The sequence below is a fragment of the Podarcis erhardii genome, assembly GCF_964252035.2.
Source record: "Podarcis erhardii genome assembly, chromosome: 13".
Taxonomy (NCBI): Eukaryota; Metazoa; Chordata; class Lepidosauria; order Squamata; family Lacertidae; genus Podarcis; species Podarcis erhardii.
Window position 1 is genome coordinate 12,282,831 of NC_138502.1, and position 21,845 is coordinate 12,304,675.

General features: G+C 41.5%; 1 protein-coding gene and 1 pseudogene across 2 annotated transcripts in view; both read right to left on the reverse strand.

Moving 5' to 3' along the window:
• LOC309326520 (angiogenin-2 pseudogene) overlaps positions 1–21,845 on the reverse strand; it is a 198,204-nt pseudogene that overhangs the window by 80,834 nt on the left and 95,525 nt on the right. The gene's annotated exons all lie outside the window — the stretch shown is intronic.
• On the reverse strand, positions 4,935–9,958 carry LOC309326513 (C-type lectin-like). Its single transcript, XM_081835333.1, has 6 exons — positions 9,898–9,958; positions 9,037–9,109; positions 8,480–8,571; positions 6,947–7,087; positions 6,430–6,547; positions 4,935–5,193 (listed from the first exon to the last, which is right to left on the reverse strand). The coding sequence occupies exons 2-6, from the start codon at positions 9,095–9,097 to the stop codon at positions 5,126–5,128; spliced, it is 480 nt and encodes a 159-aa protein (XP_081691459.1). The 5' UTR covers positions 9,098–9,109; positions 9,898–9,958; the 3' UTR covers positions 4,935–5,125.

Below are 21,845 nucleotides of genomic sequence, written 5' to 3' on the forward strand. Positions count from 1 at the left end.
AATTCTGGAATGAAATCTATGAAGAACTCAAAAAGATGTTTAAAATATATTTCAGTAAAAAACCGGAGGCATTCCTTTTAGGTTTAATTACAAATGATATTCCCGAAAATCAAATGAAAGTATTCCTTTATGCAACAACAGCTGCCAGGATGCTTATAGATAAAAACTGGAAAGACAGAAAAATTCCATCAGTGAAAGATTGGCAAATTAAATTTTGTGAATACATAAATCTGGCAAGACTCACAGCTTACATAAGGGGACAATCGGACCAGAAATTATTAAAAGAATGGGGTTGTGCTAAAGAGTATATGAAAAAACATTGTTCTGGAGTTAGTATATTGGTATTTAATGAATGATGCTTTACAGGGTTAAAGAAAAAGAAAAATGGTGTAAAAAAAAAAAAGTACCAAGGTGGAAGTAATCTAACTAGACACAACAATACAGTAAGAGTAAATTTTTTGAGGTCTTAGAACAAAGGAAGTCAATTTGTGTTTATGTACGTAATGATATGGTTTTTTTCTGTAGATGTGTGCTTTTTCGTTTTTGTTTAGTTTAGTTTTGTTTGCTTTGCATTTTTCCGCCTTTTCTTTTCTGTTTTCCCCCCCTATATGTTCCAGGTTTTTTTGTTTGTATAGTATTATTTTGGATTCAATGTTTGTAATTTTTGTTATGATTCTGCATTGAAAATAAAAAAAACCAAACACCCCCCCCCACAAAAAACACAAAACAAAATGGTGTGTTTACACTGGAACATTTTCCAGAATCCTCTGCTACATGAAGGGATTCCGTGACAGGCAAATCCACATGGCAAAGAAGCCGCAACTGTGAAAATAGCTTCTGTAAATTCAAGCTAGGTATATAGACCATATTTTTCGCTCTATAGGATGCACCGGACCATAGGACGCACCGGACCATAGGAGGTGGAAAATAGGGGATTTTTTTTTTCTTGTTCTCCCCCTCTAAAACAAGGTGCATTCAAGGTGCATGCACCCAAAGCCTCCAGAGCGCAGCGGGAGGTTCAGGTGGCTACCTTGGAAGCCTGAAGAGCGAGAGGGGTCGGTACATACTGACCCCTCTCGCTCTCCAGGTTTCAGTGAAGGCAACCCAAAGCCTCTGGAGCGCAGGGGGGGAGTTCCCGCTGGGCTCTGGAGGCTTCAGGTTTTCCCCAACCTGCTCTTTGGGGCTGGCAGTGGGGGGAAGTGCTGCTTTCCCGCACCGCCAGCCTCAAAGATCCCTGAAGCCTTTGGAGTGCAGTGTGAGGTCCCGCTGTGCTCCAAAGGCTTCAGGGATAGCTTTGCGCAGCCATCCCCAAGCTAGAAGAGTGAGACGGAGCCCTACGTCTTGCTGTTCTGGCTTGGGAACAGCCTTTCTAGCCTCTTCAGTGCAGCGGGGTGAAGGCAGCTAACCCCCAGAGGCTTTGCGCAGCTAACCCCAAGCTAGAAGAGCGAGACGGAGCGCTCTGCAGCACTCCGTCTCCCTTTTCCGGCTTTGGGCTTAGCCGCGCAGCCTGCATTCGTTCTATAGGACGCACACACATTTCCCCTTAATTTTTGGAGGGGAAAAAGTGCGTCTATAGAGTGAAAAAAATGGTATATATCTACATTTAAAAATGGAGCTTGGTGAGGTCCATTTTTTCCCATGAAAATAAAAGATGCTGAAGGGGAAACTGAGATTTCTTTTCTTCTTCTTCTTTTTACTTTTATTTTGATTTAAACAGGTACATATAAATATAGACAACCAAAATTAAAAAGGAAAATTCCTTAATAGTAATGGGGAAAAAAACTTTTTAAAAAACTACAAAAAATATCGAAGTACATGACACAGAACATAAGTAACTATGGGAATAATAAAATAAAAGGAAAAGGAAAAAGAAAAAGAAAGAAAAAGAAAAGGAAGATGAGCCAAAGCAGGAAAGCTCATCTATTGTACCCTTCCGTCAAGCTCACAATAGATCATTATTCTTATCAATTCTATCTATCTGCCTTCCAAAGTAATCCCTCATCTTGGTATCAGGGAACATTTCTCTATGCGGTATCATTCTAAACATAGCCTGGTCTTTCTTGTTGAGCCCTTGTCCCCTAAATAATTATTTAAACATTCCCATTCTTCTTTCACCAATTTTTTAGGTTTATCTCTTATTGCTTCTGTCAGCTTTGCGAACTCCAAGTACTAGCACAATTTGACTACCCATTCCTCTTTAGTGGGTGCATTTTTATCTTTCCAGTGTTTTGCCACTATAACCCTTGCTGCTGACGTTGCATACATAAATAGCCTATTTTTGTTTCTGGGACTATTATCTGAAACCCTTCCTAGTAAAAATTCTTCCGGTTTCTTGCTAAATGTAGTTTTTATCAATCTCTTTATCTCTTCATAAATCATGTTCCAAAATCTTTGTATCTCTAGACCGGACCACCACATATGGTAGTATGTTCCTATCTGTTCCTTACATCGCCAGCACTTGTTATTGTTTGATTTATTTATTTTTGCAAGTTTTACAGGGGTCAGGTACCACCTATAGTACATTTTCATAAGATTTTCCCTTATAAGGAAACAAGCCATGAATTATATATTTTTAGTCTATAATTCATTCCAAATATTGGGTTTGATCATATGTCCCAGGTCCCTCTCCCTATTTACTGTAATTTCTTTGATATCTTCCTCCTTTCTTTGCCAATTCAAAAGTAGTTTGTACATTTTTGAAAGTGTCTTTTGATTATTATATAAAATATCCTTCTCCAGATAGGATATTTTTTTGTCAAATCCTTTGGTTCTTTTATCCTTTTCAAGGGCAGCTTTTAGTTGATAATAATCCAGCTAGGTTATTCCCTTCTGTTTCAATTCGCTTAGGTCCTTTATTTTCGGATCACTACTTGTTTCCTCTACTAAATCCTTATATGTTAGCCAATCGCTGTTCATATTTATCCTGTGAACCGACATAGATTCCATTGGTGACAGCCACCATGGAGTTTTGGTTACTACTGATTTTTTACTCCTCTCCCATACTTTATATAGTGCCCTTCTCACAGTATGATTTAAAAATCCTTTGTGGGATTTAACCTTGTCATAGCCTATGTAGCCATGCCACCCGTACACAATATCCCATCCCTCCAGATCTAGGACTTCCGTGTTTTAAATTAATATCCAGTCCTTAATCCATGTCCAGCACACTGCCTCAAAGTACAGTTTAAGATCAGGGACTGCAAAGCCTCCTTTTTCTTTCATCTCTGTTAGTAGCTTGAATTTTATGCGTGGTTTTTTCCCTTGCCAAATAAACTTGGCAAGGTCTTTCTGCCATTCCTTAAAACACTTTACGCCTCTAATTATAGGTATTGTTTAGAACATAAAAATCATCTTAACTGTGGAACATAAAAATCATCTTAACTTAAATCATCATAAAAATCATTTTAACTGTGGATATTCTCCCCCACAGGGACAAATTCAATTTCCCCCAAGTCTCTAATTTTTTTTTATTTCCTTCCACTTCTTCTCATAATTGTCCTTATATAAGTTTATATTCTTATTGGTGATCCAAACCCCCAAATAATTTACCTTATTGGCTACCTTTAAACCTGTTGTAATTTCCAGTTCCTCTTGTTCTGATTTATGTAAATTTTTCGTTAATAATTTGGATTTCCCTTTATTCAGTTTGAACCCAGAGACCTCCTCTCCAGTCCCTCAATGATCAACTCTCATCCATAATTGAGGGGCAGTATTTCAATATGAGTAGGGAAATGAGAGTACTCCTAAACATTTTTAAGGAAAAAAGCACTGCCCATTGCAATGTACATTAACCAATTGTCCTGAACATGACTATCTGGGTAGAACATGCCATTGGTTGCTGGGGCCAGAAGGGAAAGAGGATGGAATAGTTCCACTTGGACTACTGCAGTGCTTTCTGCATGGGGTTACATGGGCCTTTGAAGGTGACCTGGAAACTACAACTCATCTAGAACGTGGCAGCTAGACTAGTAACTGGGAGTGGCCACCGAGACCATATAACACCAGTCCTGAAAGACCTACATTGGCTTCCAGTGCGTTTCCGAGCACAATTCAAAGTGTTGGTGCTGACCTTTAAAACCCAAATGGCCTCACCTAGTATACCTGAAGAAGCGTCTCCACCCCCATCATCCAACCCAGACACTGAGGTCCAGCACCTAGGGCCTTCTGGTGGTTCCCTAACTGTGAGAAGCAAAGTTACAGGGAACCAGGCAGAGGGCCTTCTCTGCAGAACGGCCTCCCATCAGATGTCAAGGAAATAAACAACTCTCTGACTTTTAGAAGACACCTGAAGGCAGCCCTGTTTAGGGAAATTTTTAATGTTTGATGTTTTATCATGTTTTTAATATACTGTTGGGAACCTCCCAGGGTGGCTGGGGAAACCCAGCCAGATGGACAGGGTATAAATAATATTGATGATGATGATGATGATGATGATGATGGGGACTCTTGCCTTTGTACAGTAGACTGCCTTCAAGCCAGGCAAAGGTCAGAGGCTGCTTTACGCCTATCTCTCTGTCCACCATCCAGACAATCATGGCCAGTGCTCAAGTACAGATTCCAGCCAGACAAAATCACTCATGTCTGGCACAGAGAAGGGCCTGCAGGTGAGCAATTGGGGCAGGGGTGTCTGGTTTAGCATCCTAGGATTTGGCACTGGTCAGGTAGTCTGGGATCCCCTTACGTTTTCCCCTGTTCCCAGCTCTCAAAATCCCAGCTTTAGTATCAGCTCTGCTGAGCATCTCTGAGTAAAGAAGTTGGGTTTGAGATAGGAAGTTTCACCTACATGTTGCCCTGAGTGCCTTGTCAGGTATCGGCGACTGTGCTGGACTGGAGCCCCAGAGGTACAATGTGCTTCTTTTCCCTGTCTTCAGATATATGGTATTGGAACTGGAGCAATAAGGATGGATTCAGTGAAAAGAGAATACACATAAGTGAGTTTATTAGGATTATATTTTGCAGAAGTAACAAGGAAACTTCCAAGTGAATGGGAAGACCAAAGAGGTAGCTTTATAGAGGAGGTTATTTTGAAAATGAAGATGAGCTGTTTTTTCCCCTTTGAGGGATGGGAAAAGAAGCAATGAGATCAGAGATCCACTAAGCAGGCAGAGTTGGGAACTCGTCTCCTTTAAAGCTCTTGTTTGCAGATATAGGTACACAAACGGTTACAAGGTTTATCATTCCACTTTCGAAAACCTAAAATTCAAGACATGACAAAAGTTACTATTTCTTCCCCATTATTACATAACCAAATGGATGTGGTTTGGAGTACGGGTTAGGATTTGGATTTGACTAGGGTATATTTCAGATACTAAAAATCCGGACAAACATGTTGAGCTCTTTTCTTTTCTTTTTGCTTGGGCCTTGCACCGCCACCCACCCCGAACCCTATTCAGGCCCCTATTCAAGATAAGTGGCTTTGGGACACTCACCAACTGGGCTTCCTCCTGACTTGCACTGAGCCCGGGGTGCTTGGCTCTGCGCACATGCCATCCATCTGGGCAAATGCGCCTGCAGGTCATGCCCAGTTAACTTTCAGCCTCACTTCAAATTGAAATTGCAAGGTGCACCAGGAACAAGTGAGGGCCGGCCTGAGCTTTTTTCTTTTTTTGAGCTTTTTTCTTTTTGCAAAAATCTCCCTTCCACCCCCACCCCAAAATTCCAGCTTTTAAAGCATGTTTGAAACATTTTCCTTTGAAAATAGTCCTGGTTGCCATATGTCCAGGTTTTCCCAGACATTTTGCTGCTTTGCTGCCCAGATGCCATTTTCAGGCCCTGATTCCCGAACATGTCTGGGAAAATCTGGACGTATGGCAACCCTAGATTGGGCAGGATGGACTGATCCAGAACTGACCAACCCCATGTGGATTGCCCATCCAACAGTTGCCTGACTTCAACCTTATAAGTGTGCTCCTGATTCAAAATTTGCAGCTGAAATCAGGTCTTTTTTAAAGTGACGCCTTCTTTTGTTTCTTTATCTGACTTTAACCACTTCTTAGAGAAATGCTGTAGAAAATAATATGACATGGCCCACTTGAAAAACCACTATTTCCAGAATATAATATATAAATGAGTATGCATGTAATAAAACACATGCAACTAAACTATGCAGATGAGCTACAGCTGAAGCCTCCTGGTGTGTTGGACAGTGACGCTAAATGCTGAATGAATGGACCACTGCTAGCCAGAGTAATTGATCTGTAAACATTTCTACAAGCGAACTCCTGGTTGAAGGTTAAACATGACTCATAATTGGATCCCTTAAAATCAATAGACTTAAATTAGTGATGGTTGACAGATGTACTGTATTTTCAGTGCAATTTAGTGAGATGCAACCCTGAGAAAAGTTGGGAATTTAGAGGGAATTGGAGGGTAATGTAGCATTCAAGGTGAAAACACCTTTTTTCTCAGGCATGCAAATAGTTTCCCTACCTGTCCTACGCAGCAGCTCCACACAATACTCCTTGCCGCCTTTATAGTTGTTTGGCTCCCCTCTGTTCCAGTTGTTGTAATTAAAGACTGAATCATCAAGCCACTTCCAATCTCGGTTCTGCAGGAAAGAGAAGGAACAGCTCATTTGACCAAGGAGGGTTGTAGCTCAGTGCAAGGATCATCAGCGGAGGTTGCTCAGCAGGAAGCTCTTGCAAGCTATGATGGAGACATTAGAGAAGAAGCCCCTACCATAAGCACCATCTATGCAGGGCCATGGGTGCTGAGGCACCCACAAAATGTTCTCTGTGGGGGGCTGGCTGGGAGAGGCAACGTGTTGCATGTGTGGGCACCCCTTATGTGGGGTGGAACCCAGCACGCCTAGCCCCTATGTAAAATAATGGAGAAGTAATTATGGCATACAGCCTAGGAGATGACTGAGATAAGGATGGGATGGCATTGCTAAGGAGCCACTGTGCTGTGATGATGACCTGGAATAGAGTAATTGAAGGGAACTCACCTGATCACGATCATGGAGCCCAATCCAGACATTATGTTCTTTCTTCTGCTTTGAGGAGATATGATTGGCCACCAAGGCTGACTCTTGCTCTGTGAGTATAGAAGCGAGATGGGTCCCACGTCCTTGGCTCTGGCATGCAATCTGAGAATAGAGAAGGCACTAAAGTCATTCTGCCACCATGATCATCATTCGCTTAACTGTAAGTCACTTTCCCACAAAATGGTGTCCAAAGTGGTTCACAATGTATCAAAAAGATGATGATGATGATGATGATGATGATGATGATGATGATAAATAAATAAATAAATAAATAAATAAAAATATATCCTGCCCATGTGGCCAGGCCTCCCAAGCCACTCTGGGCAACTCCCAACAAAATATTCCCTGTACCTTCACTTCTCACAGTGAAGGAACTGCCAGAAGGCCCTCGGAGCTGGACCTCAGTGTCTGGGCTGAACGATGGGGGCACTTTGAATTGTGCTCGGAAACATACTAAGGTAAGAATTCAAAAGTGATATCCCACCCAGTTGGAGTTATCCAACTGTGAACAATCATGTGTAATGTCAAAGTTCTTAATTTATTCTATATTTTGGAATGTGGTTGTTACTGACAATGTTTTTGTATTGTTATTTTTTGTAAATCACTTTGGGTTTTAATAAAACAGTGTATAAACAGTTTACAAATCTTGTAAAATTTATGAATGAAAGAATGAATACTAATCTCTCCTCAGGCAAATCAGACTGAGTGTTCAATGAAGAATGGATATCACATAACTTCTGTGTAAGCTTTGTGCAAACAAATCAGGATGAGGGTTCACGAAATAAGTCCTCTGGGGGAGACCAAATTTGGTTTTCTCACAACTCCAAATTCAGATGCCTTTGCATACAGAATGTTGAGCTTGTTTTAGAAAAGGAAAATAGTCATTTAAATGTATGCAAGTAGTTTTGAGCTGAAGGGATTTGCTTTGTAATATTGAATTCATATTAGCTTGACCTCTGCTGCAACACAGATAATCACCAAACAAACAAACCTACCGCCTACCATTTTGGCACTGTAGACCAGTATTCTTTTTAGTAAGAGAGATGACTTGCCTCTTCCTAATGTTGAGTGGAGACATTCTGGCCAGGCCATCCCTCCTGACCACAGGATCCAACTCTTTTGGGCCAAGGTCCCTTTAGCCCCCCAATAAAATATTTGAGGGGGCGGGTTCCCAAAGGTGATGGGCATTGCCATTCCAATGGGGTGTGTGTGTGTGTGTGTGCCATGTCTTGTGATCGATTGTGCAGAGCAGGGCTTACCTGGCCACTGATCCGCCCCTTATCACCCTTGAGGAGTCTTGACTGTTAATTAAGCCTTCTTGGCTCCCATGGAAACACATCCCTTGAACATGTTGGGTGATCAACTCAATCTGAAATGTTGGCCAGGTATTGTCTCAGGCCAACTCACATACATAGCCCTCCTCAAAAAGATCTCATGCGCAACCCACAACAATATCTTATGCTACAGCTTAGTTGGTGAGAAACAACTTCTTACCTCAGCTTCGGACCATGACTTTGGGCTATCAAAATATGCATAGCAGTTGCCCAGCGCTCTCAGCCAACCCCCGGGACAGGATCTGGCCCTTGCTGTATGGAAAGAAGAGTAAAGGAAGAAAAAGAGAGTGGGACAAAAGTTGTAAGAAGACTGATTTTAATGTGAAATCTCACTTTACTTGTACTTTTGCTTATTCCAGTGAGGAAGCACAGGTAATTTAAACCTTTGTGCTTTCAGAGGTGGTTAGTGTCCAGTTGATTTGATGAGACAGAAGGCAGGGAGACCAACAGAAGGTGGATCCAGAGACAATGACAGGCAGTGGCAGTCCCTGATTGGTTGTAAATATGAATCTGAGGAGTGGTTCAGGGCAGACTGAGGTTGGTAGGGCAATTCCCTATTCACTCTAATGAACCAGCTTCAATTGCCTGATTATTTATTCCAACAGACTTAGCTGGGTTACCATCACTTGGAAATCTAACAAGTACTTTTGTTTACATCAATGCTGAGCCCCTATTAAGATTTCTGGGAAATTCCCATGTAATTGTTAAAACACTCACCTCTGGGGAAAGAATAGGAGACCAGGAGACCAAGAAGGCAAAGGTAGGTGACAACCCCCATCTTCTGGTTGACCTTTTGTGGAAGGAAATGTGCAACAAATTAAAAACCTATCCTTACTTATTGCCAATGTGGTGATAGCAGGAAGAAGAAAACCAGCATTTTCTGTTCTTGAAATCATAAATGGGAAGATTAGAGAAAGAAGAGAGAACCCAAAACCTCAAGTTGGCGATTGTTGAAGTATCATGGAGTCAAATAAGGTTAGTGTGCAGTTGACCTGGTGCTGACCACTGACTCTTCTGGGCATGTGTGTAGTAGAAGAAGTAGAACACTCCCCAGTTTAAGTTCCCCACCCTCCATCACCACAGTTACTTATATTCCAGTTGAGCCAAGGAGGCAGAAGTTAAAAGCATGAGGAGGCAAAGAGCAGGGAGGAGTTTAGCTCCCCTCAGTCATTTCCCATTTTCTTCTAAAATCTAGACCTCGCCAAGCCCCAATTTTTAAAAATGAGTAACACAAGTGATTTCCACAGTTTCGGTTTTATGGAATTCTTGCCACATTGACTCATCTGCTATGACTCAGTCTTGCATGTGGTAGAGGATTCGGGGAAATATTCCAAGGTAGTCTCTCCATTTCTGAAGGATCCAGGACAGTCTTGCTTTCTTCTCCACAACTTCTCAACCCACAAACCCGCATAGTATATGTATACTCACTTACCTGTGAAAACTGAATGGGATTTTGCTGGAAGAAGGATGTGGACAGAAATTTGGGTATAGGGTATAATGCTAGTGAGAGCCCCCAATACAAAATATAAATCAGTAGCCATAGCATCAGAAGTGAGTTTGTGATTGCCTCCAACTTACCCAAGTTTCGTCCTGTGAGGTAATGGATATCGCGTTATGCAGTGGCAAGTTTGTCTCTGAAGCTGCTACCTCGATTCTTATATAGATCTTGGTGAAGTTGGGGGTTGGGGCAGGGAAGGGGGAAGGATGAAAGTTCAATCACTTGCCATATGTTGAGTAGATAGTGATAGGAGAAATATGTTTCGATTTCCCTGGAATTCTCTCCAGTGTGGACTTAATTTACATGTTGAGTAGATATCGATAGGATAAATATGTTTCAATTTCCCTGGAATTCCCTCCAGTGTGGACTTAATTTATGGTTATGGCCACTATACAGTTATGTTTCTGACAATGGGTTGGAAAGCAAATACCCTAAATAAAAAATAAGCACACATAATTAACATCAGATAATGCATCTACCTTCTGGAGCTTAGTCCATATCTAGGTGGAGTACTTTGTTTGATATGTTTGATATTAAAATGAAAGGGGAACAGAGTGCACCTTTTGCTCAAGGGCACAGACTCACTTTGCATTGTTGATACCCAACAAGAATGACCAGCTTCCTTCAAAATGGAATGTTTACACTGGAACATTTCCCAGAATCCTCTGCAACATGAAGGGATTCCGTGACAGGCAAATCCACATAGCAAAGAAGCCACAACTGTGAAAATAGCTTATGTAAATTCAATCTAGGTATGTGTATGTGTATGTGTATATATATATATATATGCTTTCGTAGATTTTCACGGGTACAGGAATGCAGGTTTTGGTGTCCTCGGGTGTCTTCCCGTGTAAAAGTTGGGGTGTCTAGGCGACGTTTCGACGAGGTCTCACTCGTCATCTTCAGGCTGGTGCTTTCGGCTTCTTGTTACTGGAACAGAGCAGGATCTCAGTGTTTGAGTTCCTATAAATACTGTAGAGGGGGTGTGGTGTATAGCCTCCAATGTTCTGGGCAGAGAGGAAGTTCCCAGGCTAGTGTGCCTTTTCTTCTTTTGTTCCTTAATTACTTGAGAGATATCTTGAGTGATTTCTTGAGTGATATCCTGAGTACCACTTAGGTGGGTCATTAGGTGTGGATTAGTTGTTAAAGTCTTTGTGTCTTGACCTCTTGAACTTTGTGAAGAGTTTTCCTGAGAAGATGGCTGTACTGTACTTAGTTGTGCTCTGGCTTGGCTTCGTGTATAGGGGCGAGCTGTGGTTTTGTGGCTTGTGTCAGCCAGATCTGTGTAGGGATTGCAGGGGGGTGCAGCATCCGGAGGTGCCACCATGGATTGGCTACTGGATGGTGTCTGTAATTCATCTGTGGAGAGGGTCTGGGTTTGGGTCTGGTGTGGTTGATTGGTGTTGGCGTTCTGTGTGCCTCTGGATCTGGTGTCAGTTTTTGTGGGGAGGGCTAATTTCCAGATGTCTGGCAAGCGGGATGTGTCGTCACGCTTGTTCATGTTGTGAGGGTGTTTCTCTATCTCGATGGCTTCCATGATTATTCTCTTGTGGTGATGTTCCGTGTTAAAGAGTAAATTCAATCTAGGTATGTGTATGTGTATGTGTATATATATATATATATACACACACACACACACACACACACACACACACACACATTTTCCCCCATGAAAATAAAAGATGCTGAAGGGGGAACTGAGATTTCCATCTCTTTGCTGTCCATGCTCTTTTGCTTTAGGTTTTTCCCCTCACTGGTTCAATTCCAGAATTTCCAGACTTGTTTTTAGATATGCTATAAGCCACCCACTCTGGCTGGGATGTTGTTATGAATGTGATTGTGATTATTATGGCTGGGAGAAAAGCTAGACAGGGGTGAGGGTGGGTTTCAGCTCCCATCTCCACCCACTAGCATCCAGTTGACTCGGCTACTAGAGGATTGTGTAGATAGTCCCTGATATCAGCTACTAAAACTTTGTGGCTGCTGTATTTTTCTGGTGACAGCAATTTCCTCACACACAACCCCCCACCACATCTGGGTCCTTATGGAAGGATGGCACTCACTTGTGCAGAGATAATTTTTTTATATATATAAAGAGTATGCTTTTGAATTATGGTGCTGGAGGAGACTCTTGAGAGTCCCATGGACTGCAAGAAGATTAAACCTATCCATTCTTAAGGAAATCAGCCCTGAGTGCTCACTGGATCGTGAAGCTGAGGCTCCAATACTTTGGCCACCTCATGTGAGGTGTCACACGTCTTTTTTGTATAAGGTTTTATTCAGATTTTTCACAATACAATAAAAAGAAACTATTCTAAACAGAAAATAATAAAAAGAAAAGAACAAAACGAAAGAAGAAAAAGAGCCAGGTGAATATAAAGTTCTCTCTCACATATGTCCTAACTTTGAGCAATGAAATTCATTTAAAAGATATCTCTATTAATAAAGAAATGTGTGGTTATGGTCTTCCTGGGATCAAGGTCATGTCCCACCAACTTCTAATTTATTTTGGAAAGCAGAATGGTAAACTAGCATGAATTAACAAGAGCTCAAATGATTTTGATGTCCAATTTTTCAATCACTCAGCAGCTACTCCATTTCCAATCCTGCTGCAAATTGCTTCCACATAACATTCCATTTGGACAACACCCTGGTGAAGCAGACCCCTGTAAGTAACAGTATTTCACATTGTGCTCTCCTTAGTTCGTGTTCTGGGGTATAGAATGGTAGGCCAAAAAACAAAGATTAAGTCAACAAAAAAACATACATAAAAATCTCTCCGTCTAACCTACCTCACAGAGTTGTTGTGAAGGCAATACAGCAAGAGGAGAGCCATGTATGCCACCATGAACACTTGGATGGCATAGAATAGTGGTTTCCAAACTTGGGTCTCCGGCTGTTGTTGGACTACAATTCCAAACATCCATAGATAGCAAGGCTAGTTGTCAAGGATGGTGGGAATTGTAGTCCAAAAACAGCTGGAGACCAAAGTTTGGGAATTGCTGGCATGAGGAGAAAATGATAAAAGCAAAGGAAATAGCATCTTCTTGCCACAGCATAAGGTCCCTGGCTAATGGCATCTCTTTCACCCTCTCAACTATGGTCATCCTTCTTCCTTACTAATCTCTCTTTACTGTTCATCTCAGGTTTAAGTATAATGATGTAGATTTTGGGGAGGAAGATGCAACCCAGTAAGCCAGCAGTAGAGGCCAAGATGGAGAAGATCTCCACAGCCACCATGTATTTCCCTTTGGTGCTCAGATAAGTGGGGACAAAGGACAGCCAAACACTGCAGAAGACCAGCATGCTGAAGGTAATCAACTTGGCTTCATTGAAAGTATCAGGCAACTTCCTGGCAAAGAAAGCCACAGAGAAGCTCACAATGGCCAAAAGACCCATGTAGCCGAGAATAAGGTGGAACATGATGTCGGAGCCTTCATTGCACTGCACTATGATCTGCCCATCCTGGGAGTGCAGGTCAAACTCTGGGAATGGGGGAGAGGATGCCAGCCACCCAAGACAGATGCTAGATTGAATGAGAGAGCAGAAGGTGATAAGGGATCCTGCCAGCCTCTTCCCAAGCCATTTCCTCAGGCTGTTCCCAGGCTTGGTCACCATGAATGCCAGAACCACAGTGAGGGTTTTGGCTAACACACAAGCCACAGCAATGGAGAAGACGATGCCAAAGACGGTTTGCCTCAAGACACAGGTCACCTTTGTAGGCCTGCCAATGAATAAGAAGGAGCAGAGAAAGCAGAGAAGCAGAGAAGAGAGCAAGGTGCAGGTGATGCCCCAGTTGTTGGCTTTGACAATGGGAGTGTTCCAGTGCAGACCGAAGGTCCCCATCACAACAACTGTGACCAGAGAAAGGAGGAGAGCCAAGGAGGCCAGCATTGTCCCCAAGGGCTCCTCATAGGATAAGTAGCTTATTTTTTTCGGAATACATTGGTCCTGAAAGGCATTTGGGTAGTGATCATCTGGGCATTTATCACATTGATCTGCATCTGAAAGTGAGAAGCATGCTTTTAGCATTTCTTGAAGCGATAATTATTAATATTATTGGTACTGTCTATTATGCTGTACGTGGAACATATTACTCAGCTGATGAACCAAAGCCTAATTTTTCAACTAAGTGATGGTTCCTCTCTGAACATCTCAGCTGTATTAATCAATCTATTCATATTTATTTTTCATCGTTACAGTATACAGATTGATTTCAGTGTTTCCCCTTTAAACATGTCTATCTCTGCATCCAGGTCCACGTTTTTGCATTTCTAAGCTTGTGGCTCACTGTTTCGTTTTTACACTTTCCGTAATGGAACTTGGAAGTGCATGAAACAGCCAGGTAGCCTGTCATCAGGAAAATCTATATTTGACAAGAAATAACTGTTCCAAATGATTGAAACTGTGTGGATACAACAGAGGAGATAATTTACTATTTGTTAATAACAGAAGATGAAAATGTGTTGGCTGCAGTTTCAATGGTGAGAAAAGGGAATCTATGGCATGCAATCTTAAACATTTCTACCCAGATGTATGTCATGCTGATTTCAATGGTGCTTACTCCCATGTGGATGTAATTGCACACAATATACTCTAGAATGGCTGTCGAAAGGGGAGGGGAGATTAAAGAAGAATATGTATCAGTAACATAAACACATGTGCTTGGCAACTATGACAGAAAATAAGCAGACATAATAAGGCTAAGACATGGATGTCTATGTTGGAGAGCAAGATGGGAATTCCAGTTGACTCGGGTTCCTTCACTTACCCTTCTGGACTGAAATCCTCCCTTTAGGGCACTGAACACAGTCATAGCAACAGATTTGCTTTCCCTGCTGGGCAAACATACTCTGTCCAGGGTGGCAGCTCTCAACACAGGTGGAAATGGGCAACATCTAGTGGTAATGACAAGCAAGGGATTTTGAATGGAATAAATCTTATTGTTGTCTATGTCCGCTTTGCAGCAGAAAGGTCACAGGACTGAAATTAGAGGATGGCTGTCAAGCATGTGCTCCCTGGGCAAGCATCAGGCCCCCTGATAAAGATGCTTTGTGCTGTCACTTAACCATTTGGCCAGCCCAGCACATGTCTGAATGGCAAAGAGAGGCTGGTGCCAACCTTCTCCTTACCACCAAATGTACTTGAACTTGCAGATTAATATATACAATGCAGGTAGGTGTTACTTACATTGCTAATACATCTGAGACAGATTTTAATCTATGATAAATACTGTTACAGACTGACAGCAGCACAAGAGAACATTCCTGCTGCTCTAACAGTTTAGACTGCTCATAACTGCCATAGCTGTAGAAATTGACATCACTATTCCCTCTTAAAATGTACATGGTTTTTTGTGGGGGGCTATTGGGTTTTTTATTTTCATTATGCATTATGTATGTATTCATTATTTATTTTGTGGTTTTATACGTTGATCTTATTCTGGGAACCATCCTGAGACCTCTGGGTATAGGGCGGTATATAAATTCAATCCATCCATCAACTACCTCAGGCCTATGACAGCACAGCGTTCAGTAGCCTTCTGAGCATTAGCCCTTTCCTTAGCATGGATGCTTTCATCCCAAAAATAGGGTCCTACTATCACATGTGGTGGACCTGCATAATTTTAAGAGAATTTTGGAATAACATATATGATGAATTTAAGAAATTATTTAAACTTACAATCAAAAAAAGGCCAGAGATTTTCCTATTAGGAATATTGCCCACAGAAATCAAGCAAAACACAAGACCACTGTTTATGTACGCAATCACGGCTGCAAGAATACTTGTAACCAGAAGTTGGAAATGTGAAACAACACCATGTTGTTGTTTCACCATTGATTGGCAAACACTCATGACAGAGTATTTCCAATAAGCAAAGCTGACCGGAAAAATCAGGGGAGCCTTAAATCAAAAAGTATACGAAGAATGGAAAATATTTAAGGAATATATAAGATTATATTGTAAAAATGATACCATCAAAGCAGAATTGAATGATATTTGTGTACAATAAATAAATGGACTAAACATCTTAGAGGAATATATGGAAAAAGATATAAAAAAAAACCTGTGCGACAAAATCAAGACAATAGAAAAAGTATAATGAGAATGATTGGAAGTCTTTTACAGAAAACTTTATTGGAAAAGACATGATGTTGTATAAAAATTGGTTCTTTTAATTGTGCTTTTTTCTTTTCTTGTTGCTTTTAAACCCCTTTTCGCCCTTTCTGAGGTGATGAATCACTTTTTTCTCCTTTTTTCTTATTTTTTATTTTTTGTGCTTAATTTTGTTATAACAAAATAAAAAAAATCCTTCCAGTAGCACCTTAAAGACCAACTGAGTTAGTTCTAGGTATGAGCTTTCGTGTGCATGCACACTTCTTCAGATACACTGAAACAGAAGTCACCGGACCTTTCTATAATTTTGTTATACTTACCTTTACTGTATGATTGTATTTTAAATTAATAAAGATTTATTAAACAAAAATAAAAATAAAAATTATGGCCAAGCCTGCATGTAGTTTGGCCTCACTATCAGCCTGATGGAGACCAACATCCTGGGACAGGATATCACCGGCACTCCATCCATCAACATTAGTGACCACACACTTCAGGTGGTAGATGATTTTCCTTCTACTTGGGCTCCGCCTGGCAGGGATTGTTCCTAACAACGCATTTTGGAGCACAACAGTCCCTTTTCAAGAGCTTTAAACACTGGCAGATTCCTTACTCAGAAAGACCTTGTTCTGAACACTGAGCTCCAAATTAGCTCCAAACTAGCTCTGGATCAACAAATGTGAACAAAATAACAAAGATAGTATTTCATCAGTGAGTACCAGAGCTTGCCTCCTCACACTTCTCCTTTGTAGCCATCTCTGTTTTCCTGGATCTCCTGATCTTCTCATAAAAGATGATGATGATGGATGATGATCAAAACAAAGAAATGGTCACACCCACCTTCTTGAACTTGGGATTCCATGCAATGGCACTTCCATCCACTGTGAACTCTTTTCCTGGGGGGCCCTGAGGGTCCACCCTCCCCACTCGGACTCTCTGGAAGGACTCATTGGGATATGTGACCAAATTGAGGAGATCATAGCCACCTGCCTGCTGCCCCTTCTCATCCAAAGAGATTTCTTCCCCAGCACTGTTGTTGAAGTGGATGTTCTTCAGGAAGGAGTGAAGCTAGATTGCAAGAGGAAAAAAGACACAGACCTTGTAGGCTAATACACTCTCTCTTTTCCATTTGACAAGTGGACCTTTGGCTTTTTACTACCATTCATCAGTATGTTATAGGACACTGAATGCTGCCTTACAGTGAGTGAAATCATTGCCCTAAATAGCTCAGTCACTGATTGTTATTGGCTCTCTAGGGTTTCAGAGTCTTTCCCAGCATGATCTTGAGATGCTGGGGGTTGAACATGGGACTTTTTGAATGAAAGCAGATGCTCTGCCACTGAGCTGTAAGCCTTTCCAGTTTCAATATTAAGAGACATGACTTGGTATGTTTTTAACTTGGCATAGGAACCAGGTACTTACTACATTTTATCATATATACTGGGTACTTCAAGAAAACCTCCCCATTACCATATGAAACTGTCTTGTGCTGAGTCAAACAATTGTTCTCTGTAGCCCAGAACTGTCTACTCTGAATTGCCATAGTTCTATACGGCATACATCTGTGGTTTCTACCCATTTCTAATACCAGAGGACACTCCTGCCCCTTGCGCATCCCCAAGTAGGAGAATCCTGGGATGGATTAAAGAGCTTTGAATGTGCAGCATGCAAAGCATGTGGCCTTTCACTGAGATAAAGTCCCTCCCAATGATAGAACTCACCAGGGAAAATCCCCAAGGCCTCTCCTCCATGCCAGGGCTCAGCTGTGCACCATATGAATCAGTAATAATAACTCTTGTGCTTCTAACATTGGGGAGATTAGTTGACAGTACCTGCCAGGGCTTAACTTTTGGCTGCGTCCGTCTCTCACCCAGTACTTTCTGTTTGGCTCTTGAGGAATACATGCTAAGGAGAGCATGTGCTACTGCATGGACGGCATTGTAGATGGTGTAGCTCTGGCTGGACATTTCCATTTCAAACACGGGTCCAGTTAGTTTCTCCAGCTTCTCCCTCCCAGTGCAGTGTTCCTGAGTTGTGTCAATTAGATTGTGATCTGGGAATGAACAGAGGAATGCACTGGCCCAGAACTGCTGGATAAAATAAAGATTTGGTTGCCATGGATTTATGGTCTGTAGAAAGTCCTGAAACCCTGGAACTGGATTTGAATGGAGTGTAAATGACAAGGTGCCATTGAAGGATATGGAAGGGAATTTGCCTCCAAACAGCACTGCAGTGAAATCCCATTGAGCTGTTGTAATCCACACCCTCTCCACTGGGTACATAGAGAAAACCTCGCAGGAGATCAAAACCAGCCTCAAAGCCTCTAGAGACTGACTGTCTCCATAGACAAGAATCACATTCATTTGCTGCCGTGTGAGAACATACACAATTGGTCTCAATTTTTCTTGAAGTAGCTCAATAGGTAAAAATACTGTCACTAGTGGGATCACCAGTGTCCAAGAAATGCAAAGATTATTTTGGAAAAGCCTTGGTCTGAGAGTACGAAGGAAGGTTTCTCCACTGTCATCATCTGAAACAAGGAGGCCAATCCAGTTCCACCCAAACTTCCTGAGTAGCCAGACAATGCCATCATACTGAGCTTCTTCACTGGGGACCATTTGGAAGAAGGAAGGGAAGCGCCTTTGGTCACTCAGCCCTGGATCCAAGGAGCCATAGCTGAGCTAAAGGGAAAGGCATTATATTTTTAAGAATCCAAAGGCCATCTATTTCTTCAACGAAAGAATACTTCATTATTGTGGTGGTTGACTACCTGCTCTTACTTTTCTAAGTATACAGCCCTGGTGTTATTAAGGCCAGGAGAAGTTTCTAAGCAGGAAGCTGGATGCTCCCATGATTATAAGCTTTGCAGCATGAACAGGTTTGGAAGAATCAAAGATTGGATGATTAGTATTATGGGTATCCCCCCCCCCCCGCTGAAATCCCAATGGTAATTGAGATGGCAGTGTAGGCAACACATAGCTAGGAGGCTTTAACATAATCATGTACCCATACCAAGTCTAATGTAGGAAACAAGTGTAGAAAACATACTGTATTAGGATTGAAACCTAACATGGATGCTCTTTTGGGGTTTTCTGTGTATGTCTGCCCTTGTGGTTGTATCTATGTATCTACACACATACCTGTGGGATCTTGTAGGTGTTTAATATATTGGCCATCTGAAGGGAGTTTTGGGAGGTGAGCCCTCCAATGACAGCAATTAATTTATCTTCCCCATTACAGTGGTAATTGGGGGGATTTCGTTGTCCCATGAAAAGAAGAGCAAGAGTGTTCCAACAAGTTTGCGAAGGATTAAAAGCATTCTCATAAAATGTTGATCCCAGTGTGATGTTGGATAAGAATTTGGCATTCTTGTTGATCTCTTGCATGGCAAAGATGAAAGCAAGAACATGCTGGTAGTTTTTCGGGATCACACTGCAATGAGACAAAGAATGACTGCAAACATGACAGAAAAGAAACTGTGTTGAAGTTTTCATTTTGATTCATGCATGTCTTTCACTTGGATGTTTCAATACAGCATTAAATATTAAAAACTTCCCCGAACAGGGCTGCCTTCAGATGTCTTTTAAAGATAGGATAGCCACTTATTTCCTTCACATCTGAAGGGAGGGTGTTCCACAGGGTGGGTGCCACCACCAAGAAGGCCCTCTGTCTGGTTTCCTGTAGCCTCACTTCTCGCAATGAGGGAACCGCCAGAAGGCCCTTGGCGCTGGACCTCGGTGTCTGGGCAGAACGATGGGGGTGGAGACGCTCCTTCAGGTATACAGGACAGAGGCCATTTAGGGCTTTAAAGGTCAGCACCAACACTTTGAATTGTGCTCGGAAACGCACTGAATGAAACCCAGAAACAAAAAGCAGTTAACCTGCCAAGTTCAGTCAGGCTCTAATTCTTTACCCACTTAACTAGGTTCAAAATCACCAAAACAGTAAAAAGTTAGGGTTCCAGGTGGAGAAATCGAAGTTAGAAACTGAATTGTTAGAACCAAAGACTAAGGTATTATCTAGAATGTATAACTTGCTGTTAAAATGGAATACACAAGACGAAATGGTTAAATCGGTTATGATAAAATGGGCACAGGACATTGGGCATAACATTATGTTTGAGGACTGGGAAAGGTTGTGGACCACTGGGCTGAACTTCACCGCATGTAATGCTCTGAAGGAAAATGTAATGAAAATGATATATAGATGGTACATGACCCCAGTTAAACTTGCCAAAATATACCATTCGTCTGATAATAAATGTTGGAAATGTAAAGAAAACGAAGGAACATTCTTTCACCTCTGGTGGACATGCCCTAAGGTGAAGGTCTTCTGGGAAATGATATATAATGAGCTGAAAAAGGTATTTAAGTATACCTTCACTAAGAAACCAGAGGCCTTCCTTCTGGGTATTGTCGGCCAGAAGGTGTTAAAGAAGGACCGAACATTCTTTATGTATGCAACAACGGCAGCAAGGATACTCATCGCAAAAAACTGGAAAACTCAAGATCTACCCACACTGGAAGAGTGGCAGATGCAACTGATGGACTATATGCAACTGGCCGAGATGACAGGCAGAATCCGTAACCTGGGAGAAGAGAAGATGGAGGAAGACTGGGAGAAATTCAAGAAGTATCTACAAAAACATTGTAATTTGGTTGAATGCTAAGAAGGATGCTAGATTATAAAAAACTGGCCACCACTAAATTAGATTTGAAATTTGATGATAAGTGAGACTAAAGAAAATATAAAATTTTTTGGAAGAAGTGCTAGATTATATTTGAATGAGTGGACATGAGATTGTAAACAAGTTGATAATTTGTTTGGAAAAAACTTTTAACGATGTAAATGGGAGCGGGAGACGTGAGGAAGTCCAAAGAAGTGATGAAATTATGTCTGTGATAGAAGTAAGACTGTTTATTATTTGTGCATTTATATTTAAAAACTTTAATAAATATTTATAAAAAAAAAAAAAAAAATCACCAAAACAGTGGGATTTAATACTGAGTAAATCATTGCATGTTCCCAACACTACCTATGCCTGTTTCTTATATGCAATGTTCATGCCTACCTCTTGTTCTGCTGCTTTGTCCACCACCTCCCTTCCGTTTCTGAACCATGAAGTATTCATGGGAAGGTGTTCGCAATTCAACCTGGGATACAACTCTTTAGTATACCAGTGTGCTTTAACACACAATGTCTTTTTATCAGCCCTTGAATCTAAGCCTTATAGATATGCTTTCCTTTTTTAAAAAACCAAAAAAACTACTTGGGAAGCAAAACCTTCCTCCTCTTCTTTTATTCAATGGGATTTGCTTCCCATATAATCGTGCAAGGGATTATAGGGTGTGATCAAACAACCTTCCATTGGAAATTGCTTATTCCCATGTAAACATGTGTTAAGGAAAGCTCTCCTTGATCCCAAATATTTGAGAGGAAGCATCCCATTGGGCTCTGTGGAACTGCCTTTCACACAAATCCAATTTAAGCTGCAATATGGCTGCAGCCACTTACCTGGGAATAAACACCACTAAGCTCAGTGGTGATTACTTCGAGTAGGTATGCATAGATTTGTCCTGTCAGGCTAAAAACTGATGCATGTTTGGCGTGTGGAGCAAAGCCCATAGAACTGAACAAGGCTTACTTACAAGAAAATTTTAGCATAGGAATGGGTTGCAACATCTATGGGTTGAAGTAGCTTGAAAACTTCAGCTGGGTTGTGGATGGGGCTCATATGGGCAAAAAGCAGGGGCAATCTAGTAGCCACACTTAAGCACTTTGGAATCCCCATAGATTTCAACAGGATTCTGGCCCTGTTCCCACTGAACACAACCAAGGAACTTGTTTTCAAGTTAATGTGTCCCTACTGCTGGGCTTTGCGCTTTGAGGGAAAAGGAGGGAACTGCAGTTT